Source organism: Coloeus monedula (genome assembly GCF_965178545.1).
Source record: "Coloeus monedula genome assembly, chromosome: 2".
Lineage (NCBI taxonomy): Eukaryota > Metazoa > Chordata > Aves > Passeriformes > Corvidae > Coloeus > Coloeus monedula.
The window spans coordinates 24,508,753-24,535,384 of NC_138782.1; the positions used below are offsets into that span (position 1 = coordinate 24,508,753).

Genomic DNA, 26,632 nt, shown 5'->3' on the forward strand with positions numbered 1-26,632 from the left:
AAAGCGAAACAAGCAGGAGCCCTCCTTCCTCCTGCTTGGGCCAACCCAAACAAAGATGTTTCCATTGGAATGTGTGGTGAACTTGCTCCTGGTTAAAATGACAGAGATTTCCACACCGTCCAAGGCCAGTTCTGCATACCATCTCTCTTATCAGCTGAAAAGAGACCAGGAGCTGTTGTTTCCATAGAAGTGTCCGTGTAAAAAAAAAACCCAAAAAAACCCCAAACAAAAACACCCCACAACTTTTTATTCCTATGCCAAGCAAAACAGTTATTCCTATTGTAATCCAAGAACTATGTGCTATGTTGTAAAAACTGGCACGTTGTTAACTAACACCACATTCGGCTTCATGCCTGGTTGCTTTCAGCAAACACAGGGAGTAGCAGAGCACATCAAGTCACTGTCCAGTTCTCAAGCCTGAGCAAAACCAGACGCTTAGAAGCTGCTGAATAGATTCTCCTTCTATTTAAGAGAGGCTTCCCCACGAGGAGAGTATTTACCAAGGTATTGTAGGCAGCAGCTGGCTTTCATCATGAGACAAGAGTCAGTTCTTCAAGTAGTTTTACACTTAGAAATATTATATAGCTGAGAGGTTTTAATGGGTGTTTTCTTTACTTTGTGGCATGCTCCTTGCTCTTGTAGTACTTTAAAATAAGAATACTTGGCTTATCCACAGAGTTTTATGCCCTTTGTAGAGAATTAAAATTGCAGGAACTAACGGCTTTTTGTCTTGTTTTGTTATTAAGGAGGGAGGAAGAAGTAAGAGCCATCGTTACTGGCCTAAACTGGGCTCTAAGCACAGCTCAGCCACTTACGGGAAGTTCAAGGTGACAACCAAGTTCCGCACAGACTCTGGCTGCTTTGCAACTACTGGTCTGAAGGTCAAGCATCTTCTCTCTGGACAAGAGAGGACAGTGTGGCATTTGCAGTATACTGACTGGCCAGACCATGGGTGTCCAGAAGAAGTCCAAGGCTTTTTATGTAAGATTTTCTTGCATTTGCATGATAAAATACATCAAGAAAAAGATTGCTCACACTGGATTCAGTTCACTGTACCTAGTTACAGCTGGGAGTGATATCAAATAGTTGTTGCTGTGGCATATGCAGGCTTCAACTAAGTTGTACTTTGCTGCAATTTGGAGGAAAAAAAATGGGATTCAAGAGGTAGGAGCTAAGGTGATTAGCAGGAGGAAAAATCCAAGCAACAGTGCCAAAAACTCAGGAAATTTTAAATAATAGGATACTTCTGCTGGCTGATCTGTCGGTTAAAGTTACTGCTGTTTCCCTAATGAGTGTAGGAGATAATAGGCTGTAAACAAATGTGGTTAGAGAGGTCTGGGTGAGAGATGATGAGTTGCTAGTGAAATATGGTGCATCTTCTCCAGTTTTTCTTTCTGCAAAAGAGCAGAGGGCTCTATCACACCTGCAGTAAGTCTGAGCTCACTGCCAGCCTTGTAAGCACATGTACCCTTAAGCCTACCCAGGTAGGCTTAAGGGCCTGCCCAGTTACATATGGTCCAGGTTCACGGATTTCTGAAAATACAGCAATTTCATTGATCTGTAATGTGTTGATAGCACTTCCTGCTTCTTACCAAGTAATAAGCCCTCCCATATTAAGTAATAGGAATTCAACCATTAGTTAAGACACATCTCTGGCACTACAGTAGAGAACAATGCAGGAATCTTTAAATTACCACTGAAGGAGTCTGAACATGGTATACTGATGTGTTGGAGATGCCTGCCCTCTTAGTTCCTGACAGTTTTGCAGCTGCAGTTCTGTGGCAGCTAAGTCCTCTCTCAGGAAGGTCCATTAGTTCCTCTTCAGTCTTGCCACAGCTACAGTCCTTTAGTGATCCATTCTCCTTTGCATGGTACACACTTGATGTAAGTAGGGCATCCTCCTTTCCCCAGATCTGTCACCAAGGCAAAAAATAAAAAATGGCATTTCAGTTTCAGCAAAGGAGTGCCAAGGGATCTGTCTTGAAGGAAAAGCTATTGCCCAATTCCTCATTTGTTCCATACTCTGTTTCTCCTACCAACCCCAGTTGCTGTGGTTGGGCATGGCAGTAATTGGAACCTAACTATCCCCATTTCCTCTCTTCCATTGTTTGCCACCACTTAGAGTCCCGTTTCCCTGTGTGCATTAAAATGCAGCTTTTCTGATGTTGGTAAGCCTCCAGCCCCATCCTGCCTGGGGGGAGAGGACAGCTGGGGCTGCAGTGCCCTGACACCAAGGGTCAGAGCAGGAGAGTGCAGCTCGGGTCTCACTTCCCACTCGGAGTGCTGGCAAGCTGAGTGAGCTTCCAGCACATGAGGTTCTCAGAGTGGTCTGACAGCAGGATGTGTTGAATGACACTAGGACAGCCACACAAGGCAGCTGTTCCTGAGTCCTGAGCTTTCTACAAATGGCTTCAGGGAAAACAAAGCAGTGGTATCCCAGAAGGGCTTGTAGCTATTGAGAAACAAAGCCTGAGCAGAGAGTGAGGGGGAGATTCTGTCACAGTCTAGAAGGGAGAAGGAAGAGAGGGAACAGGGCAGATGGATGCTCGCTTCCCATCTGATACTGGCTTTGACAGGCAGTAGTTTCAATGGGACTTAGCTGTTGTTTTGATCCCAGCCTGTTAATAGCAGGAATTGCTGTAAGTAATGTCTAGAATCATCTGCTTAGGGGACCTGGAGATTTGCAAGGGGGAAAACAGAATTTAATTTTTTAAAAGAACTATTTAATTTAAAGGAGCAGACTCCCAAGTAATAATTGACACCCAGCTGGTACTTGCTGGATGCAGTGCTGTTCAGTGCACCCTGGCCAAGATAATTATTATGCTGTAAAAAATGTAAATTATTGCCACTTTGACAGAGAATAACTTTTTCACATTCTCCCCTGTCTCTCCCTCCCCCCCTAAATTTTACATTTAGACATGCAGATGTTTGCATCCTTGCCTGCATTTTCTCTTGCAGCTTACTTGGAGGAGATACAGTCGGTGCGTCGGCACACCAACAGCGTGCTGGACAGCAGCAACACCTGCAACCCTCCCATTGTGGTCCACTGCAGTGCAGGGGTGGGGAGGACTGGAGTGGTCATCCTAACAGAACTCATGATTGGCTGCTTGGAGCATAATGAAGTAAGTCAGCTTTGTTTTCAAACCCTGAGCTTGTCCCTTGGCTATCTGGCTACATTTCTGAGGTTGAAATTAAAAGGCATTGAAGTGCTTTCTTTCTCTACCTCTGTGAGCAATGTGACAGGCAGAGATTCCCCATGGCAGGTTACTTGCTGTAGTTTTCTGTATAGTTGATATTATGGGGGTTTTTTTGTTAGGATTATTTTAATACATTCAAAGATAGGGCTTTCTTCTCTCTTTTAAGAATTTAGTCTAATTCATACCTGTATTTAATTAAAAGTCTAGAGACAGTGTGTTTACAAGCACTGCCTGAGAGAGGCTAGAGAACAATGTCCTTGCTCTTTTAACCGAAGTTTTCTGCTCTCTAAATTCTCTCCTCGGGCTCCTTCCTCACTCCTGTAGGGACTGTAATCTCACCTGGACTGAAACTTAACTGTGTTTTAAGGATAAGTATATGTATGTATTCCGGTGGGGAATAGGGCTTTAGGATTTGCAGCCAGCATTACGAGTAACACAGTCTGGAGTTAAGAGCCCCAGTAGAGTAACCATGGGTAGCAACTTGCTTTTCATCTGTCACTGGGAAACTGTCTAGGAAGAACATCACATCTTGATTATCAACGTGCCACACAGTTTTCATGACAGCTATGGAAACCAGGGGCTTCTCTTGCCAAAGAAAATGCTCAAAGACCAAAGCTGCTTGTAGAGATAAGAATGCAGAAAGAGTGACAAATAGACATATATCATCTGCCCCTCCCAATAATCAGCCACTGGGCGAGTTCAGGGAAGACTGAGGACTCCAGCAACTCATCATTCTGGAGTTACAAGATCCCTAGAGATCTTGGGCTCATATCAGCTGAGACAAACCTCCTCCAACTCTGATTGGGCCACACCGAAGGTGAAGGTGTCCCGTAGATCTGTGTCACAGCTGACACTGTTTTCTTGCTTTTTATTGGCAGTGGGAGGTGTTGGGGGGGTGGTGGCAGCTGGAGGAGAAAGGGAAAGGAGAAGGTAGCTTGGCCAAGAAAGGGCCCACAGCGATGTGTCTTGGGAACCCAGCAGCCTCCCAGTGCTGGCTGCTGCTCAGTAGCTGCTCCGGTGTGGGGCAATGGCACCGACTCTTGAACCTGCTTTACTTTCCTTATGCACTGGCATGTGGAAGTGACTGCTTTTGTTGTTCACACAACAGCCATGAAATTTCTGCATGCCAGAGGAAAGCTGGAGAGTTAAAAAAGCCATCCCTGAATTGCTTGTGAGCATCAGTGTAGCCATGTCTGCTTTACAGCATCCTCTGTATGTGCACAGAAGCAAACTCTAAAAGTTGTGCAACAGCGTCTGGCCACCTCAGTTTACAGAAGTCAGTCTGTGGTTTACTTAAGTCACCCACTGGGCAAAGAGTAGCTTTGGCAAAGGCAGCACCTCAGCATCTAAGCATGAGGTTCAGCCTTGACATCATTCATAAGAGTTTTCATGAACTTCGCTAGGTCCTGATGGTAGTGCTCAATAATAAAGGATTTCTCTGATGTCCCTTAATTAAAGCATTCTTTTGTCTTGATTAATAATGAAAATCATCATTAACATTAAATACAATTTTCATTAAGGGTTTTGTTTCTCTAGATTGTACCAAGTTAATGTTTTTGGTTTTTTAAAACCTAATTTTAAAAAAAGATTAAAAATCTTGACAGCATGTTTTCAGTTTGTGACAGATTCTGCACAGAGGGGTTCCTTTTCATTTGTTTATTTTATAGTAGAATTGATTGGGGTTTCTTCCTGAAATAAAATTACTTATCACTTAAAATGTTTTAGTCTTAGGAATTGGTTTTCACAGAAGTGTCCTAGCAAATAAATGTATTAACATTTTAGCAGTGAGAGAAAATCAGAGTTTGAAAATTTTGATACAGACTATTTTGGAAAGCCTGCAGCAGTGCTGGAACAAAAACCAGAACTCTTGAGCCTGAGGTTTCAGATTTAGGTAAAAAGCCATGTTTAATCAAATTCTATACAGCTTCAGTCACTGTGGCTTCTGGGCAATGGCTGGTTGAGTCTAAAGCTGTATCTCATTGCAGGGGTAGAGTTTCAGTAACTGCTGCATGGCATGTAAATGTCACGTCATTACATCCTTACTGCTGTAGACACGTAGTACGAGAAAGTAATTGAGAACCTGCTCTATCAACTTTTAGTCCAGACTTGGCACTGGGACATTAACTCATGATTGCATCTACAGCATGCTTTCACATGGGAGGTCTTTACTTTGGGAGGCAGAAAGGAGTTAGCATTTTTGTTTGATCTGTTTGCAAGTGCCAGCTTAGCAAAGCATTAGGTGTGTGTGTATATATATATATTTTTTTTTTTTTAATTTTTATTTTATATGTACATTGTAATGAAGGTGACTTTAGGGATTCTGCTTACCTGGAATTAAATACTAAGCTGTCTATAAATAGCAAGGCTGAATAGGCAGGATGAGGTTTTCTTCCATTTCTGAAATAAGGCAAAGCCATCTCCATTTTGAGGAGGTGCATGGGACACAGTGTGCCTACTAAAAACCAATGAGCTGCTGAGGGACAAACATGATGTGCAGGTCAAAGCTGGCCTACATTTTTGCTGTAGTTGTTCAGGTAAGATCAGGTTCCCCATGACTCTGCTCAGCAAGGACCATGTGGCTTTCATAAGCATCTGAGTCCACAGGGAGGTTTTCTCCAAGTTAACCAAGTTAACTGGAAAGAGCTTCCATTTTTCTTTGCACCTGTTTGATAATAATATGGCATTACTCATCCCAAATATTTACACTTGTTGGCTCTCTAGAGATGTCCTCTTATAACAGCTTGTTGGGCTATGTGGCAGAATATTTGGCCTTGTTTTCAGAAAGTGATAGCCTATGAGTTAATACTTGTTTACATGGAATGGAGATTCTGAGTTTTATATATATGGACAGAAATGGATATGCAGCGTGACTTTTATTTTAAACTTTCCAGGAAACTTCAGATGTGCCTGGAAGCAGATTCCATGCTCAGTTGGGCCTCCAAGGCTTAGCAGCAATCTCAGTCAAAAGACTTGCTAAGTTTCTCTTGGTGTTTCTGCAATGGCAAGTGGGCATTACAAAGTGCAGTTTATGTTGCTTGATAGGGTAGCTGTTCTTTAGTCTTATATCTTGAACTGCTTAAGAACTTCCTCAAAACCAGTATGTATCTTAGTGCTCACATTTACTGCTGCCATAGAAGGTTTGTGCCCCTCAGCTTGGCTCACATAACACGCTGTTTGAATTTGAGCCTGGCAGGCTGAGCTTCATGGCTCAACAACTTCTCAATAGCTCCTCGTGTACCTGTTGTAACAGATAAAACACAATAGGTTTTTGGCTCCCTAAATGCCAGAAATCTGATGATAGCATCCTAATGAAATGTGCAGTGATTTCTAACACTTCACCTCATGGGCCTCTGTTTCACAGAACTCATTTGGTTTTGAGTTCAGACCATTACAGGCTGTCTGTGCCCCAGTGTGCTTGATGGGGTTAGGGATGTGCTTTCCCAGTAGATCTCCTTATCTCTGCCTACTTACTTTAGTTCCTGCTGCAGAGCATTTTCAGGGCACACGAGTGAGTTTCTTTTGGATGAAACTAAGCTGGAAGATCCCTTCTTGGAGAACCCCTAATGTGTCCCAGGGGATGTTCAGAAGGTGGCAACAAACTGATGCTGGCCTGGAGTCTGCAAAACACATGTTGTGGATACTGGGTCTTTGTTTCACTTTACAGACCTATTTCTCCTGGAGCATTATTTGCTAACATACACTTGACTGTGGGAAGTCAGATGTTGGAGTCCCTGGATCTTTTGGTGGCAGTGAGTTCCCTTCTCCTTTAGTGAAAGGATCTGTATCTTTGCCTGCACACTTAGTTTTGTCCACGGAACCTATAGTATAGCTCCCTGTGTCAGATAACTGATATTTGAGACAGTGATTGTTTGATTTAATAAACCCAGATCCTTATGCTTTTTTTTTTTTCCCTTTGCTTTACAGAAGATGGACGTTCCTGTGATGCTGAGACACCTGCGGGAGCAGAGAGTGTTTATGATCCAGACCATAGCCCAGTACAAATTTGTCTACCAAGTGCTCATACAATTCCTGCAAAACTCGAGACTTATTTAATCTTTTCAAACATCCCAGACCCAGCATTGTGGATCTGACTGAACCTTACTGATGAACAAGGGGAACTGCCTGGACAACACTGTGTGCATATATTGCACTTTTTAAAGTTGTCTTGAAAGTAAGGAATGATGGTTCTTTACTAGTCTCCCGTGGATTATTTTATACAAGATATAATTTATTTTTCTTGGAATAACTTCTGAATTACTTTAATAACTCATGAAACTTATAGTGTCCTTCAAAGTGAACCACATTTGACATGGCTGGTCTGCATTGTAACATGTCTGTAAGGAAGGCAATCCTTTGTAAAGGTAGTTTGCTGGCTTTTATTTTGCTACACAGCTTCTGAAACCTACAGTTATTTGGCAGTGGGCTTTTTCTCACGTAAGGACATTCTGGACCCAGTATGTGTCTTCCCTGGTAAAAACAAGACCTGCTAGATGTCAGCTACTGCTCTGTGTGAATGGAAGGTAAGGGTGCACAGCATGGAGACCTGAGCTTCTTCACGTGTAGTGGGCACGTTACAGAGGGCTCAAGCACAGGACATTGTGAGGACAGAGAGTTTTGGGTGCTATACTATTCAAATTCCACAAGAATTACAGTTTTAGATTAGTCCTTGAAAAATCAATGCTGGATCTTTTAAAGGAGGCCTTCTGATGCTGTGTGCAGCCCTTGAAGGGATTCATAAGAAGCAATGTAGGGTGAAGTGCAGTGATCTACAGCAGGCTGAAGTCAGTGAATGAGTCTTTCCAATAACTGGTGGACTGAGAGTTGAACAGCAGAGGATATTCAACCAAATGTATCTGGAAAAAAAGCCATATCAAGCACCTTCTCATGAATTACACTGAAAGTATTATTGCCTTGAGGCTCACCTCCTGTAGAAAAGGAATCTCATTTAAATTAGGCATCTCCAGCTGCCTTAGTTTTCACGTGTGAACTATCATTGGATGGCTAGAGAATGAATCAGGCTAGAGAGGAGCCTTGGAAGTCTCTGGTCCCAGCCCCGCTCACCCCACTGCTAGCTTTAAACTTGGATAGGCTTGTTCATGGTCACATCCAGTTTCAGAATTCTCAAGGGTGAAGATTTCACAGCCTCTCGGGGCACACGATGCAATGCAGTTACTTTGTCTTGGTGAAATCACCTTTCTCAGTATCCCTTCCCCAGATACTTTCAATATTTTAATCCTATTGTCGCTTTTCAGTTGCATCCCCGCCTCCAAACCCTGGTCAATGTACAAAGACCTTAGCCTACAAGCACTCGTAATTTCAGCACTAAAGGGACTAAAATCAGTGGGGAGCTGAAGCTAAGGTTCTGTACCAGAATGTTTCTCAAATATATTTAAAACAGCACTGTGTTGATTTGGTACTTTGCAATACAGGCCTAATGAGGTGATGAAGATTCTGGTGAAGACTTGTAGCCCCCAACAAATGGAGAGGAATTATTTTGCTGTAATACCTTGACCACGTTCTTTTTAGGGATCAGTTGAGTTTTCAGTCAACTTCAGTTTTCCTCTAATTTCTTCTGCCAGTGCCAACATATCTCTTGTTAAATTAGCAGCAACCATTTAAAGTCTTTTCAGCAGCATCTGCATGATAATTGCAGAGAGATGCTTTATATCTGGGAAAAAAGCCAAGGAATAAACCTTGAAGCAAAGTGTATTAAATTAGTTATCTCGTTATAACTTTTTGAATAATTTCCTAATGATGAATTAAGTTTGAACTCAGAGCTGTCAAGTCCCATTGCTCCACTTAGATATGAGAAGTAGAAAATCAGGAGGGAAAAGAATCTGTTCCTATGTCTTATTATTCAGCTGCTCTTGGCTGAAATGTGTATTTCTGCTGCTACAACGAGCACAGGAAAGTTGTTGCATAAGAGAGTGTGAAGAGCTGTGTTTGAAAGGAAGAAAATTACGCACATGTTTTTTATGCAAAGATGCATCATAGGTGTCTTAGAAAAACATTAATTAGAAAAAGGCACTAAAAATCCTTTCCAAATTAAGTCAGTGCCTATTAATGAGCCAAATAAGTGGCCATGTAGTAAACAGTCATTTCAATTAACTCCTAATGTGGCTGGTATGGTAGATAGAGGCCAATGTGAGTCACTTTTTCCCTTTCATTGTCAAAGAACGGTAATTTTAAACTTTTCCTTTCATCTGACTTCAATGTATTTTTCCCTGCTAGATTTTATCTTGACTAGATCGGTTAATATCATAAGTGAATTGGGCTGGTGCATGTCTTCAGAGGTTCTTTTCCACCCCAGCTTACAAGCAGCCCTCAGCATGCTGATGTTTTATGGTTGAAATGTGATACAGTTTTGTAAGGGAAAAAATGAACCTTCTCACTTTGAACCTGTTGGAGTTTTATCAGGCCAAAATTGCTTGGGCAGTATTTCCTAACCTTTAGGGAGTGACAGGAAAATGCATTTTGCATCCAATTTTCTTAGTCATAGCAGGAATGAACACATGAGTCTTAAAGCAACAGTGCTGTTTAGTTTCTGTCCTGCAGACTTTTAAACAGCAGAAGCCTTGAGGAGAAAAGGACAGTTGGGAGTTGCTGTTTGTTGTGATGTTTTTTTAACATCAAAGCATAACCGTAATTTCAGACCAGTTTCATCCATTTGGAATCTGGATTGAAAAATCTCACAATGATTCATCAATGAAAGGAATTTTGACACAAGCAGTCTTCTCCCAGGGCACCCACCTTGCAGTCTGACCTACACTCCCTGACGCTTTCCAAGAGAGAACTTGCAGTGGATGAGTAAGTCTGGCTTGGGAATCCATTGTGTCCACTTCCCTTTTTGTGCACTCTTCATCTGTATTTAACACCCTTTTCCTTTCTAATTTAAACTCTTACCAACTATAATATTGAGGTACTGGCATCAGATTTTTGGTTACAGTCTGAACATTTCATGCCTCCCGTTGTTCGATGGGAGAGATGACAGTGGAGTTGTGACACTTCTCAGTGCTGTGGGGATCCTGTTTCTGTTCACACTGGAGGATGGAGGACATCAGCTGCTGAGGTCCTACTTGTTTCAGGTCCTACAAAGGCCTGTTTTGGCACCTCTTGTCCTCAACTACCTGAGGAAAGATTAAGCTTGTTCCCACAAACATTTTCCTGTATAGGTATACAGGCATCCTAAGTGCTCAGCCTTATCAAAAATTCCCTAAACTAATTTTAGCTGGCAAGAGACACGTCTCTGAGAACTTAACCTATTGCCAACACAGTCCTTGAAGTATATTGAAGTGCATTTCTGTTCTACTTATTTAAATCAGCTGCCTCAGCTACAAATACTATTAAATATTTGCATGATTTCAAAAGTTGGGTTTTTTTTAGATTACTTTCTTGTAAACAAACAGAAATGCAAATGGCAAAACACAGACTTACTCTTTTCCAATCTAAGTGCTTCAATAGCTATTGTCATTGTGAGCCAGGACATTACTTTTTTTGATCCAATACCTGCTATGTCTGTGTAGTCCACAAGCAACTCTAAAAGAAATGCTGATGGGAAATCTTGTACTTGGATACAGCACAGAAATCTGTAGGGAAAATTCAGCAGCTACTGACGATGCCGCATTTCCAACAGCCGACTTCCCGCTGGTCTCCTGGGAGGAGATGATGACTGAATTAGCTGTTGTCAGCCTCGCTAACAGTTTGTGGTCTGTGTGCTCAGAAAGTGGAATCATCAGGCTGATCTCTTCTGTAGCAGCTCTCATGCATCACTGAGGGAGGTCTGAGTTAAATTTTGTTGCTTCTCTTGGTGGAAAAAAGAATGCTAGGCTGGCGCTCACTTCAGGAAATAAAGGCTGCATCACATTGCAGGAACAAATTACTGAGCTGGCCATGAAAGGAAGGACTGTGTGAAAACAGCCTTTGACCACTCTTCTACAGAAATGAATATAAAGCTGCTGATGTATACTTCAAGGCATATGGAGTTTGGGATAGGTTTTGATGCCAATAAGAGAAAGGCTGCAAGTCCAGAACCCCAAATACAATTGTCCCCAGCTCGGTCTTAGCCTTCTAGAGAGGTTTTCTTGTAGGACCTGGTGCTAAGGGAGCTATAGATGCCATCTAAGTCTTTAGAGAGAAGGATGTTATACATCCTTGCAGGGGTTGGGATTTGAGGAAGGGAACAGATGGCTGTGGGGCAAACAAGATGGAGGTATTAACCATAAATAAACTGTGAAAAAACAGTGCACAGTTCAAAAATAGCAGTGTTTATATAAATATTAAAAGTAAATAAATGTACTCAATGTTCTTGGAGTATCCTAGATTACAGTTGCATTGATTTCTCTCAGCTGTTTTTCTGGCTGGCATTTCTTTGAAGTTTTGTTGCCCATGCTTTATGTGCACCCTCACTGAGAGTTTTCCATGTGCTTTAACAACAAGACTTTGCCTTTGGAGAGTGAACAGGAAATCAGCTATTTATCAGTAAAGTGATAAATTGCAGCTTCCACTGGAGAATTCCAGCACTATATAACAGCAAGGGAAGGACTGCCACTGATTCACCTGGGTAAGGACTCAGTGGCTGGACAGTCATTTCCAGGTATTTCAGGGGTAGTGTTCCTTGATTAGGCACACAGGCAGAAAAGAGGAATGCTTCCCACAAACTATTTCCATGTCAGGTTGGGGGGCACCCCCTGAGTTAGACAGTGGCTGGTAGTTGAGAAAGAAATAGGGATGTGTATAGAAAAGGGTTCTCAGCCCCTCTGGGCCCCTGCTTTAGGGGCTTCCTGAGGCCAAAGCTGTATCCTGCTCACTCTGTGTAGTACCTACTGATGGATCCATCTTCCACAAATCCCATTATCTTTTCTCTAGAAGCCATTTATTCCTCTGGCCTTCACAATGTCCTGTGCTGGTGAGTTCCACAACTTATAGATGTAATGTCTAAGAGCTTCCTTTTTGTGTATGTTAAATGAAAGTATTTTCTTGCTTTTGCTTGGTCTTCAAAAGAAAGCAAATCTTGAGTGCCAGAAACACTGGTAATAGGATGTTTAGACTGTTGAGATTGTTTTCCATATGGAACACATTTTCCTCACTAGTAAAGTACCTTTCTTTGGCTATTTTACAAAGGAAAAAGTTTACACATGCAGATGACTGTAATATTCCCATATGTTATTGTGTGGAATGTGTTAAATGAGATAACATGTTTATGTCACTGGATTTTACTGTCCTGTTTTACTTCAGTATTTTGATGCCTCCTATTTGTTCTGTAATTTTGTACCTGACAGTTTAGCACAAAACAGTGATCTGAATCTCACCATCTCATTGTATGTACACATTTTGTAGAGAAATGGGACATCAGTTATGTGCCCTTCCTGCCCCCACTCCCTCCTGTTAGGGCTGAATGGCAGAACTATTCTATGCTATTTGAAAGCCTTTAAAAAAAATCTATGCATGCTATTTTATATTCTAATGTATTATTCATATCAGTACATAAGCTTATGCTTGTCAGTTTTATCTTGTGTATAGAACTGATTACTTTTGACAGTATTTTTGCACTGTTTCTTTTCTTTCTCTTTTTATAATAAAAAGTTCTATCAGCATTAATTGACTGCAATAATTTTTTTACCCCTTTCACTGCCTTTGTGTAAATAGTTTCTTATATGCTTTTGCAAATGTGAGAATGTCTTCAGTCACTAAGGTTTTTTTGGTAAATCTGTCCTTCATATTCACAGTATACAATAAAACTTTTTTTTTTCAAGGAAAACAATGTTTGTATTCTTTTCTATATCAGCTTAAGGGTTTTGTATTTGCACCTACACTGCTTCAGTTGGTTTCCCATGTTAAACTGATAGGCACAGCCAGGCCCACAGTGAGCTTTGAATAACCTTCTGTAAATAGTAATCCAAGTTTCACAGGGGCAAGGCTCCCACTGGTGCCTCATGTTCAGCTAATCCAATTCTTTGGTGTTGAAGTGTGGTCTGGGCTCTGGACAGACTTGCTGAAGTAAAGGTGTTATGTCCCAGGACAAGAGTTTATCTGACAAGACAAAGTTAGGATAAAAATAGTCAGCTACTGCCCTCTTCCTAGGTTTGGCTGTAGTTAAATGGCCTTGGCTTTCTGGAATTGTAGATGTGGTGCAGTTTTATGTACTCCAGCAGCAACTGCTGGCTGGAGAGCAATGAAAGATTTCAGCAAAATGAGCTGACAGACCCTTGTTCTAGCAGTTTTATTTTCAGAGCAGTGCTTACAAGAAAGAAAATACAATGAAGTTCTTAAGGGTGATGTGTTCTCTTTCTCATCATACTTTATAAGCTGTGAAAACAGTAAGGAATGGGCAGGTAATTTTATTGAGCACCATATTTCAGTTTGGATGCTAGAAGTTTACAGCTACACTCTTTTTTCCCCCCATCCTTAAAAGCAAACTCCTGCCATTGATCTAAATGGAGGGGAAAAAAATCCCCTTGTTTTATATATGGGTGGAGAAAGCTAAGTCCTGGACTTTTTTCTCAGAAAGTGTTCCTATTCCTCTCTTAAAAATAATTGCTAACATACTATTACAATAGTTGTAATCCACTGGAGGTGAAGGTATGGCTGTAAGGAAATATGAGCTCTCCTCTGCAATAACTCACTTTAACTTGTAAAGGGGACTAAAAAGCCAGAATTTGCATAGTTCATGTCTTGTGCAAGCCTCCGGGCTCCAAGAGAGGTGTCAGTATCTTCTGTACAAGACAAGTTGAGCTCTAGGTCTTTACTGTGATGAATCCTCATCTGCCAGGAGCAGTGATGGACCTGCACATTAACTGGTTGAGGGAACATTGATGGCTTTGCTGTAAAATGTACAGAATTCATCACCCCATTTCTCCTCTCTCCCAGTTAAGCCACTGCAAACAAAAATGATGCGAGAAAAAAAGGAAATGGATGCCAAACCACAACAGAAAAAGTAGGGCTTTTTCTAATTTGTCAGATTAAGCAAAACTATTTGGGCAAAAGTGGATATCACAGAACTATTGCACCCATTTAAGTGTACAAGTGGAGTCAAGAGGGCCCAAGACCACTTTATTTATTTTACACAAATAAGATCCACATCAACATCCCTAAAGAAAAAAATGGCCATTTTTGCCCATGAGCCATCAAAAGGCATAACCTTTAAGAAACCATGGGTGCTTCCTTAAAAAAGAAAAAAAAAAGGCAATTGTAGATGTGTGGAAGCTAGGCCTAAGTGTGTTTGTCATTCCAATTATAGGACAGAACTGTGCTCATACTCTACCGCTTTTCAAAGTGCTCCTGAAGGTTTCCATAACAAGGCTTTTTAAATAAAGGTTTGAAGGATTGCATAGATTCAAAGGCTCAGTGGTCCTCTAATTCCTTTTTGATCTCTGAAATGTATGGATGATCTTTCCCATGTGCTACTTCCATGATAGCAATTGCCTATGAAAAGAAAAAAAAAAATATTCACACAATTGATTCATATATAACACCAGGCTATAAATACTCTCTTTAGAGGTTTGAAGCAGTCTGACACCTCTAGCTACTTTTTGTCCCCTTGTAGTCATAAACCCAGTAGGAAATAAAATGAAATTCAAAACTAAGTAATAAAGGTTTTATATTCAGAGAATACATCTTTGATCTTAAAGGAGCCCAAAGCACCTTTCAAAATTATATTCTTGACAAAACTACTTTGAATGCAACCAGCTCCAGGACAGAAAACTGCAAGTGCGGTGGATAATATTCCAGCAGAGGACTTAGCCAGTATCAGAGCGAGCTCTGCTCCTACCAATTTATCCTTGAGCTGTCAGACATGCAGGCCTAGTGCAGGAGTAATGTTGAGGCATTTCAGACTTGAGTCTGTAAACCCTCTGCTCCTTCCAGGGACTGCCAATTCTTCAGGAAGGAAGCAAAAGGGAGATCCCGTCAGATTGGGACAGATGCTGCTGTGCCTGACTCCCTGGTGTTTCATCTGCAGCCTGCTCCAGGCCTGAGAGGGAACACTGCAGGCAGCCAAAGCCCCTGATTGGCACATTTCCTGCCCTGCAGAATGTGTGCAAGGGCAAGATTTCCTCTTGAGAAAAGATGTGATAAAAGGCAGCATGAGACAGAACTGAGAGGAAAGTTCAGTGTAAGTCTGAGAATGTTTAAAGACCAACAGTGCTAAGACAGAGCAAGGAACTGCGGTATCCTGGCCCTCTGAGCATTTAGTTATTTCATCCTTGGGAAACTTTTATGCTCTTGTATTTGTTAGGACAGTACAATAAGGGCTTTTGGTTCCACCTCAGCAGCAAGAAATGACTCCAATCCTCCTCCTGCCCACAAAAAGAAAGGAGGACCTTCTGTATGAGCTGCTCACAAAATGAAAGGGAACAATAGGTTTGCTTTTCCACTAAATCCCAATCATCAGAGGCTGGGATAACTTTGGGCAGTTCCTGTAGACAGCTTTTGGAAGTGAGTCATTAAAAAATGTTTGTGTTAGGAAACTAACTATGCCAACAAATCTACCTCACAGTTCCCTACCCCCCATCCCATGCTCCTACTGGCACAATTCCCATTTCTACTCAAGGGTTTAACACCACAGTGAAGGAAAACCTACGCCAATTTCAAACTAGGTAACAGTTACATTTTAGAGCATAGATTGTAGCATCATTCACCATGGTTGGATGGCGCTGTTATTTGCTGGCTAAAACCTTGCCAGCATCTAAAAAGCAAGAAGAAATACATTGTGACATTCCACACTGAGTCATTATATGCTACAGTAGTCACTGATGCTTAAGAAACTAAAATAAATTTCTGTCCAACATCAATAAAGGAAAATAGTCAAGAAACGTAGTACAGGCTAATAACAAAATAGAAGAATAAAAAACTAAAGAATAAGGCACAGACTAACAAAAAGGGGTGAAGAAAAACATAAAACCAAAATGCTGTATTTGCCAATTTCAGCATTACCAGATGCATTGAATTCCCTTCAGTTATGTAAAAATCAACTGGTTCCAGAACAAATAACTACCAAAAGCATGCCTAGCTTAAGTTGGATATAGAAATCACAGACTTCAATGAAACACTATGTGCCTTTTATAAGAGCCAAGCATTTTTCCTGTCCTTACCCAGCAAATGAGGGGAAGATAGGGTTCTGCTTCATTTACACTAGTGCAGCTCTAGCTCAGTGAAGAACTCAGAGCAAATGTTTAAGCATAATTCTTGTTCCAGCTGCTGCAGTATGAGCCCACTGTGAAAAGGCACCCATGAGCAGACCTACACTCCATCATTAGAAAAGCCAAATCTGAGCCAAAAATCCAGTGACCAAATATATTAACTCATGGTGCATTTCCTACCCTGCCAGGCTCACTGACAGAGAAGCACACAGTGTTTCAACAACCTGAACTGGTGTTATTAATGGAGAAATCAGGCAATAAATACCCTCTGCAGGGCTTTAACTCCAGCCGTCCTGTTCTTCAGTGCCATGTACAGTCTCCCTAATTTCAGCCACATGGAGGCAACATTCAGCGAGTAGGAGGGATAATGTTTACTGCAAGACAGAAAGAAATGCAGCTTTATCAGCCTTGGCAGTTTCATTGCATTTTCCCAGCCCCTGTCCCCCTCTCATGGGGCAAGAAGCTGCCTCTCATTGCCCCTGCCCATTCAGTGCTCATCCCCTCTGCCGTGACTGCCAAGAGCCAGTGCCAATTGTGTCTGGGATGGGGACGCCTGTCAGCTGGGAATTGAACTGAAACTACCATATGCCTCTGAACAGCTGTCAGATGGCAATGACTTTCTGCCACTAGTTTTAATCTAGCCAGCTACAGAGAGAGCCTGCATTGTTATGAGTTTTTGGAGCCACCCTGCACCCGCAGCAGTCGCTCCGTGTGTTCCACAATAGTTGGTGGGCTGGAAAGCGAGGGGCCCTCTGCAGTGTGCAGGGCACACATGGCAGTCTGTGCTCGCACACACTGAGCGGGCAGAGCCCGCTTCAGCAGAGCTGACCTGGAATGCCAGGCTCAGAGCCAGAGGAGCTGGGCAAGTCCCAGGGAAGATAAATAGTACTGAGCCCCCAGGGGGGGAATGTTGGCTCCTTCTTTGTATCACTGTTCTCTGCCAAGTGATCTGTGACTTTATGTTGGCATCTGTTCCAAAGGGAGAGCTTTTCTTGCGCTCCCCCCAGCTGGCAAGAAAGTCACATCTCAAGACGAGAATCTGTTTGGGAGATTCATGGCAGCACCAGACACAGCCAGTGTAACCGGCTGGCTCTAATGAACGGGCTCACTACTGCAAAACCAGAGAACTTTATCAGAAACAGTAGTCTTATCTCCTGCAGAGGCTGTGTGCTGCCCTGCCCCACGAAGGGCTTCAGCCTGGGCATTCTCCCATGCCTCCAGCTCTAGGGCAGCAGGATCAGCAACACGGGGCACTCCCAGCTCTGAGCGCAGGAGTTGAGCTCATCTCCAGCTCCCTCTGCTGCTCGGCCCCAGCCCCGGGACACGGCTCTGCTCTCCTGCAGCCGTGCCCACTGTGCTGCTGCAGAGAGAGAGGACTGGGAGACTGCGGGAAGCTGACAGCAACACAGGCTTTGCCTCCATTACCCTGTACAAAATACCGGCTGCAGATGTAGTTTGAAGCCCTTCTTTAGTAAAAAATTACAGTATTTTAGAAACCAGTATTTATCTAGCTAAGCAGAATTAGCACAGCACCCAAGGTGGCACAAAATTGTTTTGAGAACCCAAAGCAATGATTTCAAAGTCAGTCCTGCTATATATTGCAGACCACATTCTGATAGTAACAAACACTGTCCCAGCATTTAAATATTCCTTTTTGAGTAGCGGTATCATGGGTAGAATGTCTATACAACATATACTGAGAGAAGTGATCTCTGCCCAGACTTGTCTTAATTGTTCAGATTACTGAATTAGAGCACTGAGGAAAAAAAAAATAATCTCTCATATTTACCTGTACGGTCTGATAATTTTTTGCCCGTAACGCAGTGCACCTTCCCAGTCCTGCACATAGAGACAGACGCCCATGGCCTGGTACATCATATGTAACATATAAACATTGCTGTCTTCAAACACTGCACCCATCTTGTCCAGGCTGAGTTCACAGATCTCCAGTAATTCGCTAGGGGGTAGGAAGAAGTCAAGGAACGCAATAAATCGATGGCCTCTCATTATACAACTATCTGGTAACGCCTTCAGACACAAAGAGGACAGAGATAAGTTTAATTTCTACTGGTCATAGTATTTCTCCTGCAAGTACTTCTGAAGTCCAGCAGGCAAGATTTTTAGGTCACACACCAGTGGAGTCAGGGTAAGACAAAGGATATATTTGTAGTGTTTGGCTCGCCTGAATTCCTCAATCACGTTCCGGGCATATTTGATCATGTCCTTTACTGTCTCTGCTGACGGAGGATCATTCAGTTTGCAGATTTCCAATTTCTCTTTATCCTGAAGGAAACACAATGGACCTTACAAAGGCAGGTTCCAAGCCCTACAAATAAAAGTGCACCTGCTATACAAAATTACTCTAATAAAAAGACACAGATGCGAACTTAAGCTCTTCAAAGAATGAAAAAACAAAGGTAGAATGTGCACCTGCAATTTTTCTCTAAAGCCTTGGCTAGAAATCCTAGGATCCCCTGGCCCTCCAGTTCATCTGCTATTCTCTACTTCCATGAAGTCCCTTCTTTTGAAAGATCGAACAGCTTTTCAGTTGTGTGTTGCAAGCAGTTTTACATAAGAAATTTCACTGTTTCAAAGAGATTAGGGTTTAAAACAAATTTAGCCTTAGTTTTAGGGCTATAACAGCTCAAATACCTTTGGTCGACTACCAAGTGATGTCTCTGTGGAAAATTACATGAACTTAAACACAGAAAAGGATCCTTCAGATCTACAGACAAAACCACATTTCCATGTATTTTGTTATTTCTGCTGGACAGCTCCACTTACTCTTATCTAACATACTATTTCATGAAGTCAGCTACAATTTAGAGACAATTTTTTGCTGTTTAAGCTTCACATTGTTGCCAGATTTCTTTATTTTTTTTATTATTTAATCTGCCAGCTGAGAGAGCTACAGGGACTCTTTCCAGAACTGAAGGAAAATGAGTGACAGGTGACTCCCAGAGCAGAAGACTGTTGAAAGTCACAGGTGAAATCCTGGCTTCATTAAATTCCATGGCAAAATTATCAAGGTAACTGTGGGGAAAAACTAATATAGTACCAGCAGAATGATCTCAAGCAACAGTATTGGGTACTATTTGGGAAAAAAAATTACAAAAGATGACACCATTTAGGGGAAGGAGATGGTTGTCTGGTCACTTTGGGAAGCAGCTCTTAAAAGGATGCCTGGTGAAGATGGGAGGAAAAATGATCTGGAACTTAAGGATTAGATTATGCCAGACACACTGATCTTGTCTGGAATGACAGATAAGCTACACAGAGCTCAATTCTTGTAGGACCTTCAGTGAAGGAGGGCCAAATGGTTGCACAGGCACAGCTGTCTCAGTATCTACCTTTTCCCTCCAATAAGTGCTTTTCTTTAAAACATCTAACACCTTGTTTTCAGGAAGACTGTCTGCATCTTCCTTTGTCTTTTGAGGGGCACCAGCTCATGTCTAATGAACATAAATAACCCTGGTCTGAACCTCACCAGGGACTGTGACCCAGGACCACACTCTCCCTGAGCAGACCAATCTGATGCTATTGTAGGAAAGGCCATTCCTCAGATTCTGCTGGGTCTCCAAAACATCCGGAGATGCCATACAGTGTCACCTAGAATTGACTGTAATGTCCCAACCAGGAAATGCAGCAGTACTCTATCCCAGAACAGGACCCCAGAAATGCCCCAAGCAAGATTTCCTTGCTGCGAGTTGGTAGAAAGTATGAAATTAAAAAAAAAATAAAAAATTCTGAGCTTAATTCTTTTGGCCAGGTAGCATAGACACAGTATAATGATCTACTTTTAACAATGTTTTCATCTTTGCTTTGCAGCTGAACTTTAAATAGGCCTCTACCAGGAAATTTCCTGACATGTCATAATTACAGTGGAAAGAATGAGTATCAGAAAGCGTTCTGGACAGAAAGACAGAAAAACAAAACCACCTCCCCCCATCCCACTATCCTACTTTCCAAAATGTAATTAACCCAAATAGAATATTGCATCTAAGGACATAGGTAGGTGCCTTGACAGTCAGAAGTATATTTCACACCAATTGCACTACCTTTTCTTTCGTAACGCACTCCCTGCAATCACAGCTAAAAAAATAGGAGTCTCTTAACCGGTCATTTCTGTCTTCTGTGGGATACAGCAGGTCAATGTAGCTGCTAAAAATCTACATGGTGAAAAAAAGAGCAGTTAGTGAGAAGCAGCATCATTAAACATACTTATTATACTAGTTCTGATATATGTAGTATGACAACTACATATTCATGCAGCTTGTGGACCCCTGCAGCCACATCACCTGGCTGCTCCCTCACATTCCAAGCCCCTTGGCAGCATCAGGAGTTGTCACTTGTGAATGCAGCCTGACAGAGAAGTGTTCTTTTCCTATTTGTTGTGGAATTTCCCTCAAATATTACCCTGGCTTGCACCCAGGAGAGCCAGATTCAGGTGTGGATAAGGAAACTATCACAGCATAAATCTCAGGCTCCTGTCAGACTACAAAGAGATGCCTACTTTTCAGAAGTAAAATAATGATTTCAGGTATCCAGCCTAGGATAAATTACAGTGGCCTGGTTTTTTGGAGGCTGGAATCTCAAATTTTTCTTTCTGAAAACCTACAAAAATTGGGGCAACACGAGTCACTAGTAGCTTTAGAAACTTAGGACAAGACCTTTAGATCTCTGAAAAGAAGAGAGGCCCAGTGCTCCAGTTCAAGGAGAATGAATATCAGATTTACTTCAGCAGCAATATTTTAAAGCAAAGAAAACCTGCTTTTGATCATTTTAAAGGCCCTTCATATACACTATTCTTAAGTTTTCCTCTATTTCAATGGTCTTCAGAAAAGAACCCCTGCAACTAGCTTTAATGCTCTGCTTTTAAAATGAGATCTCCCCCAAGAAACACGTCCTATGCACGGTGCAGTTGATCATTCTGCAGACCAAGGAACAGCTTTAGCTCCATTTCCTCATTTATGGTTATTTGAAATGCTTTGCTCAGTCTTTATACTTAAAGTTTCTCTTTTCTTTAAAAGCAAAATTACATGTAATTTCATACAGTGCACCTTCTTCTTAAGTGTGTGTCATCTCACACTTTCCCTCACACTCCTCTCCTCCCTTCGATATTTTCAAAGCATGTGGAATGCAGGAACCACATTTACAGCAAAAAAACTTTACAGTGCTGCCCTGCAATGGCTACACGGAGCCTGAAGATGGAGACACAGGCTGGGAGACTGCACAGCGACCACACACAGCCACAGCTCACATTTAGAAAATTCTGAAGTGTCAGAAAAGCAAATGAGCAAGATCCGTGAGGTCCTGGAGAGCTGATGCAGCTTCTAAGGCAGAATTCAAGCTGAAGAAGATGCTGAGCAAGGTAGAGTCCACTTCTCTACCTCTAATGATACACCTCCCCCTAACATGCTGAAAATGTCTGGGATTCCACAGCAAAACTGTGAAGCCAGAATCAGTCCTTGTCTGTTACCACAATGCATTTGCAGTGACTGCCAGCATCACAGACAAATCATCGCTGGCAAATGGCATCAAAAGAAGTTGCTCACCTGGGTCATTCACCCTTGGCTACAGCAACTAAATTCACTTTGTTCACAACAGGGAACAGCTACAATCCACAAAAACAACCTCTCTACCTTTCTTGCAGGCTGCTATCACACACCTCAGACAACAGTAGAAGTTATCAAAAATCAAATCTGAGCTTATCAGCATTAACTTCACCCACTTAATTATTATTTACAAATAAGCCGTTGAAACTGTGCAAACTCCATCCCCAGAGAGGATGTTCAGTATCTTCATTCCCTGCAGATATTTGAACATCCTCCTCAACTCTGTTTAACATCTTTTTTTGGTTTTTTAAAGTAAAGTGCAGCTCTTCTGTTTAAAACTCCCAGCCAAATTCATTATTTGATTAAGAAAGTTTCAAGGTAAACCCAGAGCCTTACTCAATTTCACAGATTTTTATCCTTCTGTGTTCAGTTTCACTCCACCTAAAAACACACATTTGTTCTGTGACTTCCCAGCAGATGCCACTGAGGTGATATGACCAAGTCCCATGTTTTGTGGATGCTCTGTCCAAACAGAAGTCAGAGGATTTATCTGTACCCATTTACCTTGTTTATTCTGGCTTCAATTTCAACACATTACTATTATACTGGGAACTATTATAGCAGTAATAATTTGCTTTGATCTTGGAATTTCAAAGCACCAGCCAAACATCAGTAAACTCAGCCTCATTTTACAGATGGGCAAACTGAGAGAGAGGCTGGCAGATACACAGTGACTGCTGCAGGTGCCCTTCCCATGTTTTAGCACAAAATAGGGTACGGTCTCCAAAAATCCCTTCAGTCCTCCAGAGCCACCCTAACTTTTCCAAAGCACCATCTTGCATTTCTCTGAGAAACATGAGATCCTTCCTTCCTATTATTAAATTGGCATCTAATAGAAATTAACCCTGAGAAGCAGAATGAATCCTGTCAGGTAGCACAAGTACAGAGCACATTCAAACACTGTGCATTTACCTCCTCTCCAGGCTCAATCTCTCTAACAGCTCTGACTTCAGCCAAGGTTCCCTTGTAAGTCACAATCACATTTGGGCAACAGCTATGGTTCATCAATGCAACACTGTAAAAGCAGAAAAGTAAATGTTTTCCCCAACCACCACCACAAGCAACAGACAAAAAGTTAAGCACCACTTCACAAAATAAATAAGTCTGAAAGATTCAGTCAGTAAGCTGTTTTTATTCTGAGGCTTAACATGAAGGTAACCTTGGGAAAATCTGTTGTGCTGTTGTTTATTCTAATGATATGGAGAATGGCTGTGCTAATGAATCATTACAATTTTTAAATCCTATTATTGCATTACTAGGTAAGTTATTATTTTCCCTTTCTTACAGTGCTACAGGACAGCTGACAGGCATGTTCATATAGCTTTACTATCAACATGATAGACAGACTATTTTCCTCAGAGGAGAAAGAACGAAAAACATGTTTAACCCAAAAGGAAACAAGCAAACACATGAAAACAAAAGCCTTTGCTGCATTGCAACTTAAGATGGGTGTTAAAATTTTAGCTGGATTCTATTCAAATGTAAACAGCCTCCATGTTTGAAGTGGGAGGAAGGAGATCTCTGTTATGCAAGCACATGACTTGGACAAAAAACCTGGATGGATAGAGAAAAGTAAACCCCCTTAATACCAAGCTTGGAGAAAGTGCAGTTCACTGCTTATCTGAGATAAAACTTGTAATTTTATTTCTTTCTCTTCCAATCTAGCAAAATAACAACTGTCTCTTCAGTATTTTTAGCTCACAGGCGTATCTGTTAAGTAGGAAAGATGTGACTCTTGTATCCTGAGCATTTACAAAGGATGGTGTTGGACATTTTTCCAAAACAGCCTGGTTTAATACTCTCCTCTTCCCACAATGACTCTGATCCTGGGCATTTCAAGGCATTAATTTCCAGCCTGTAGATCAGGGATATGAACTGCAGACAAACCTGCCTGAAGAAGAATCTGTGAAGCAAGGACTAGCTACTACTGCTTGTCTGCAGCACTTGGCAAAATCACATCCCGCTTTAAGCAGGCATCTGTGAGTTTCAGGTTACCTTGACACAGATAAGCTTCGAGTAATCCGAGCCTCACCAGGAAGTCAAACTAAGCCTCAGTGCTAATACCTTCATACAGGCTGTGCAAAGATCAGGGGCAGAAAATACCCTCCTCTGCTACAATATTAAGTGGGAAGGGAAGATTTAAAAATGCAAGAAATGTTTCTTGGCCCTAAAGAAAGCTGTGGTCCCCCACTCCCGAACTGCAGCTAACACTTAACATCTGCAGTTTATTTGTAAAGCTAAGAAGCTTGCACATTTTTTTTTCCATTGTCATAGCAAGGAGGCTCAAAGAAGTTATGAAAGGGATTTACTATTTGCCAAGGAACAAAGGTAGAAGGGATATTGTTCAGAGAGCACCAGGTGGAGGATTATACCCACCCAAACCAGAAGGTTGTGAACAGAGCAAGTCACCTGCAATCCTTTTCACTTGGCTTTGATCATTACTTGATGTCCCTGCCCAGAACCTGCTACCCAAGTTAAGTGTTTCTACCAATCTGAATACAGTTCACAACCTAAGTTTCAAAACAAATTACATGAGCAATTTTACCAAAATTACTGGATTTTACTGCAAATAATTGGCCACATTTTATTAGCCAATTAAAGATATTTAAAACAAGATAAACTGATTTCTTTTGGTAGATATCTACTTCCTCTGTTTGTTTTTAAATAAGTTAGTTTTACTTTTAAAATATTAAAATCAACCTACTCAGGAAATATGGCTGATCCCAAATGAGAGAGTTCTTCATCTTCAATTGTGAAGCCATTACAGTTAACCTAAGAAAAAAGAGAAAGGTGCTGGATCAGCTGCTGGTCAGCTGAGTACTCCACATGTACTCATGTCACATTCTCATACATCAAACACAGTTGCAGATATTTGCTGAAAATTTTCCATCCACCTCCCCAAGACTCACAGGGAGCTCCATGACATCTCAACAAGTGAAGTGAGGATAGAATGCCTCTCCAAAGGAATGCACAGGACACCAAAGAACTAACAGTTCAACACTTGCACCTGCTCAGGACACATCTAGTGGGCCAGCCAAGAGAAAGAGCACACAAAACCTCACCCCAACATGAGGCAAAGAGACTCCATTGGGCCACGACAAGGAAAGGGCCAAAGCAGAGCTACACATGCAAGGAGCAACGTGGGAATGAAGGGCAGCAAACTCAGCCAGGCTGGGGCAGTACAGAGCTTTGATGGAGCATATGTCACAGAGACCTGACGCAACAGCACCTGTCATCAAAGACTGCACATATCAGCTACAGCTAAAGCACACATGAAAACAACAAAAGCACTGAGAAAGACTTGAACCTCGTAAAGACATAGAATAGGAGGGGACAGAAAAAGGACAGAGTATGAGAGGAAGTGTATTCCTAATTTAAACAGACATGGGATCAAAAGAATTTGTTCACAAAACTCTCTTATAGAATAGATTCAAGCAGGTTTTAAAACTTTCTCTCTTTTGTTCTCATCCAAGTCAAAGGAATCTTACAGAAGTTTCAGCTTTTTTCATGTGGTTTATATGACTTTAAGTGGCCAAAATGCACCTCAGTCAAGTACTTTATTCCACTTCCACTTCAAGTCACACACATACTGACACAAAGAGAACCTCTCTACATTCACCATTATCTCCCTACAAACATGAATAAAGCACCAGTAAAGCACTAAAACTACTCACTAAAACAACATGGCCAAGTCCAGCTAAAGCTAGAAAGGGCACAGGAACAGTCAATCAAGGACAGTGCAGTATTTGTTCTGGAAAGGGACCGTAAAGATCGAGTTCCAATCTCTTGGTTTTTCTCCAGTCCCCAGAGGCAGGGACATCTTCCAGTAGACCAGGCTGCTCACCAAGCAAAGTGATACATCCCACAAGCTGGAATGCAGCCTGGACTGGCTTTTAGAAATACACAAATACCCAAAGGCACTCCTCAGGTATGAACCTTTTAGAGTGAGTTCACAATTAAGGGAAGTGTCCTTATTCACTCATCAGTATCTCTGCTATCTTTGCTTGAAATTTATTCTGTTATTTTTAGCAATACAGCACCCAAAGGTTCCCAGTCTCTCAAGATGGGCATGCTACTGCACTGGCCAGTGTAAGAGCATACCTGAACCAAAACCAACATGTAATTGCTGAATGCAAAAACAAGAGAAGGGAAAGATAATATCAACAGCAAGTAAAAACATAAGGCTACAAAGGCTGACAAAAAACAGCTTGATGGTTCTGAATCACAGGGAAATATTTAAAAATATGTAGTGCCTTATCACCAACTCCCCTCCACTAAGCCAGAGACAACACACTTCATGAAAGTATCATATTAGGAATGATACAGGAGGAGGGATTAGAAGGGATGAGATATCACTGGTTTCACCAGATGAATGCATGACTAAAAGAAGGCCAAGTATAGGGAGTGAAGAGACAACAGCAATAAAACTGGAGCTCAAGGTTGTTCCCAGTGGTGGAAATGAGAATGTGCAAAGGGAGGCATGAAATGCAAGGTCTTCAAGGAAAAGGTGAGATGCTGGAACTTGAGATGAGAGAAATTGTTCGAAGAGTATGACAAGGTAACACTGTGGAAGGAAAGCTCCAGCCTCAAGACCTATACTCCATGGGGACAAAAGAAAGTAGAATGATGCCAACAGCCAGAGAAGAGAGCAGTGAAAGGCAAGGACTTTGGGCAAAAGAACTCT

General features: G+C 41.8%; 2 protein-coding genes across 3 annotated transcripts in view; one reads left to right on the forward strand and one right to left on the reverse strand.

The window, feature by feature from the left end:
* The window catches only part of PTPN14 (protein tyrosine phosphatase non-receptor type 14), a 111,994-nt gene extending 99,034 nt beyond the window's left edge, over positions 1-12,960 (forward strand). For both annotated transcript variants that reach the window (XM_082303344.1, XM_082303345.1), the window contains 3 exons: positions 747-981; positions 2,959-3,122; positions 7,122-12,960. In XM_082303344.1, coding sequence (XP_082159470.1) covers positions 747-981; positions 2,959-3,122; positions 7,122-7,250 — 528 coding nt within the window. In that variant the 3' untranslated portion in view covers positions 7,251-12,960. The remainder of the gene's footprint in view (positions 1-746; positions 982-2,958; positions 3,123-7,121) is intronic.
* A 427-nt stretch (positions 12,961-13,387) lies between these two features.
* SMYD2 (SET and MYND domain containing 2) overlaps positions 13,388-26,632 on the reverse strand; it is a 29,201-nt gene continuing 15,956 nt past the window's right edge. Inside the window, exons 6-12 of the mRNA XM_082302734.1 lie at positions 24,653-24,720; positions 22,861-22,963; positions 20,392-20,502; positions 18,496-18,616; positions 18,123-18,297; positions 16,599-16,707; positions 13,388-14,618 (exon numbers count right to left, since the gene is read on the reverse strand). Coding sequence (XP_082158860.1) covers positions 14,538-14,618; positions 16,599-16,707; positions 18,123-18,297; positions 18,496-18,616; positions 20,392-20,502; positions 22,861-22,963; positions 24,653-24,720 — 768 coding nt within the window. The 3' untranslated portion in view covers positions 13,388-14,537. The remainder of the gene's footprint in view (positions 14,619-16,598; positions 16,708-18,122; positions 18,298-18,495; positions 18,617-20,391; positions 20,503-22,860; positions 22,964-24,652; positions 24,721-26,632) is intronic.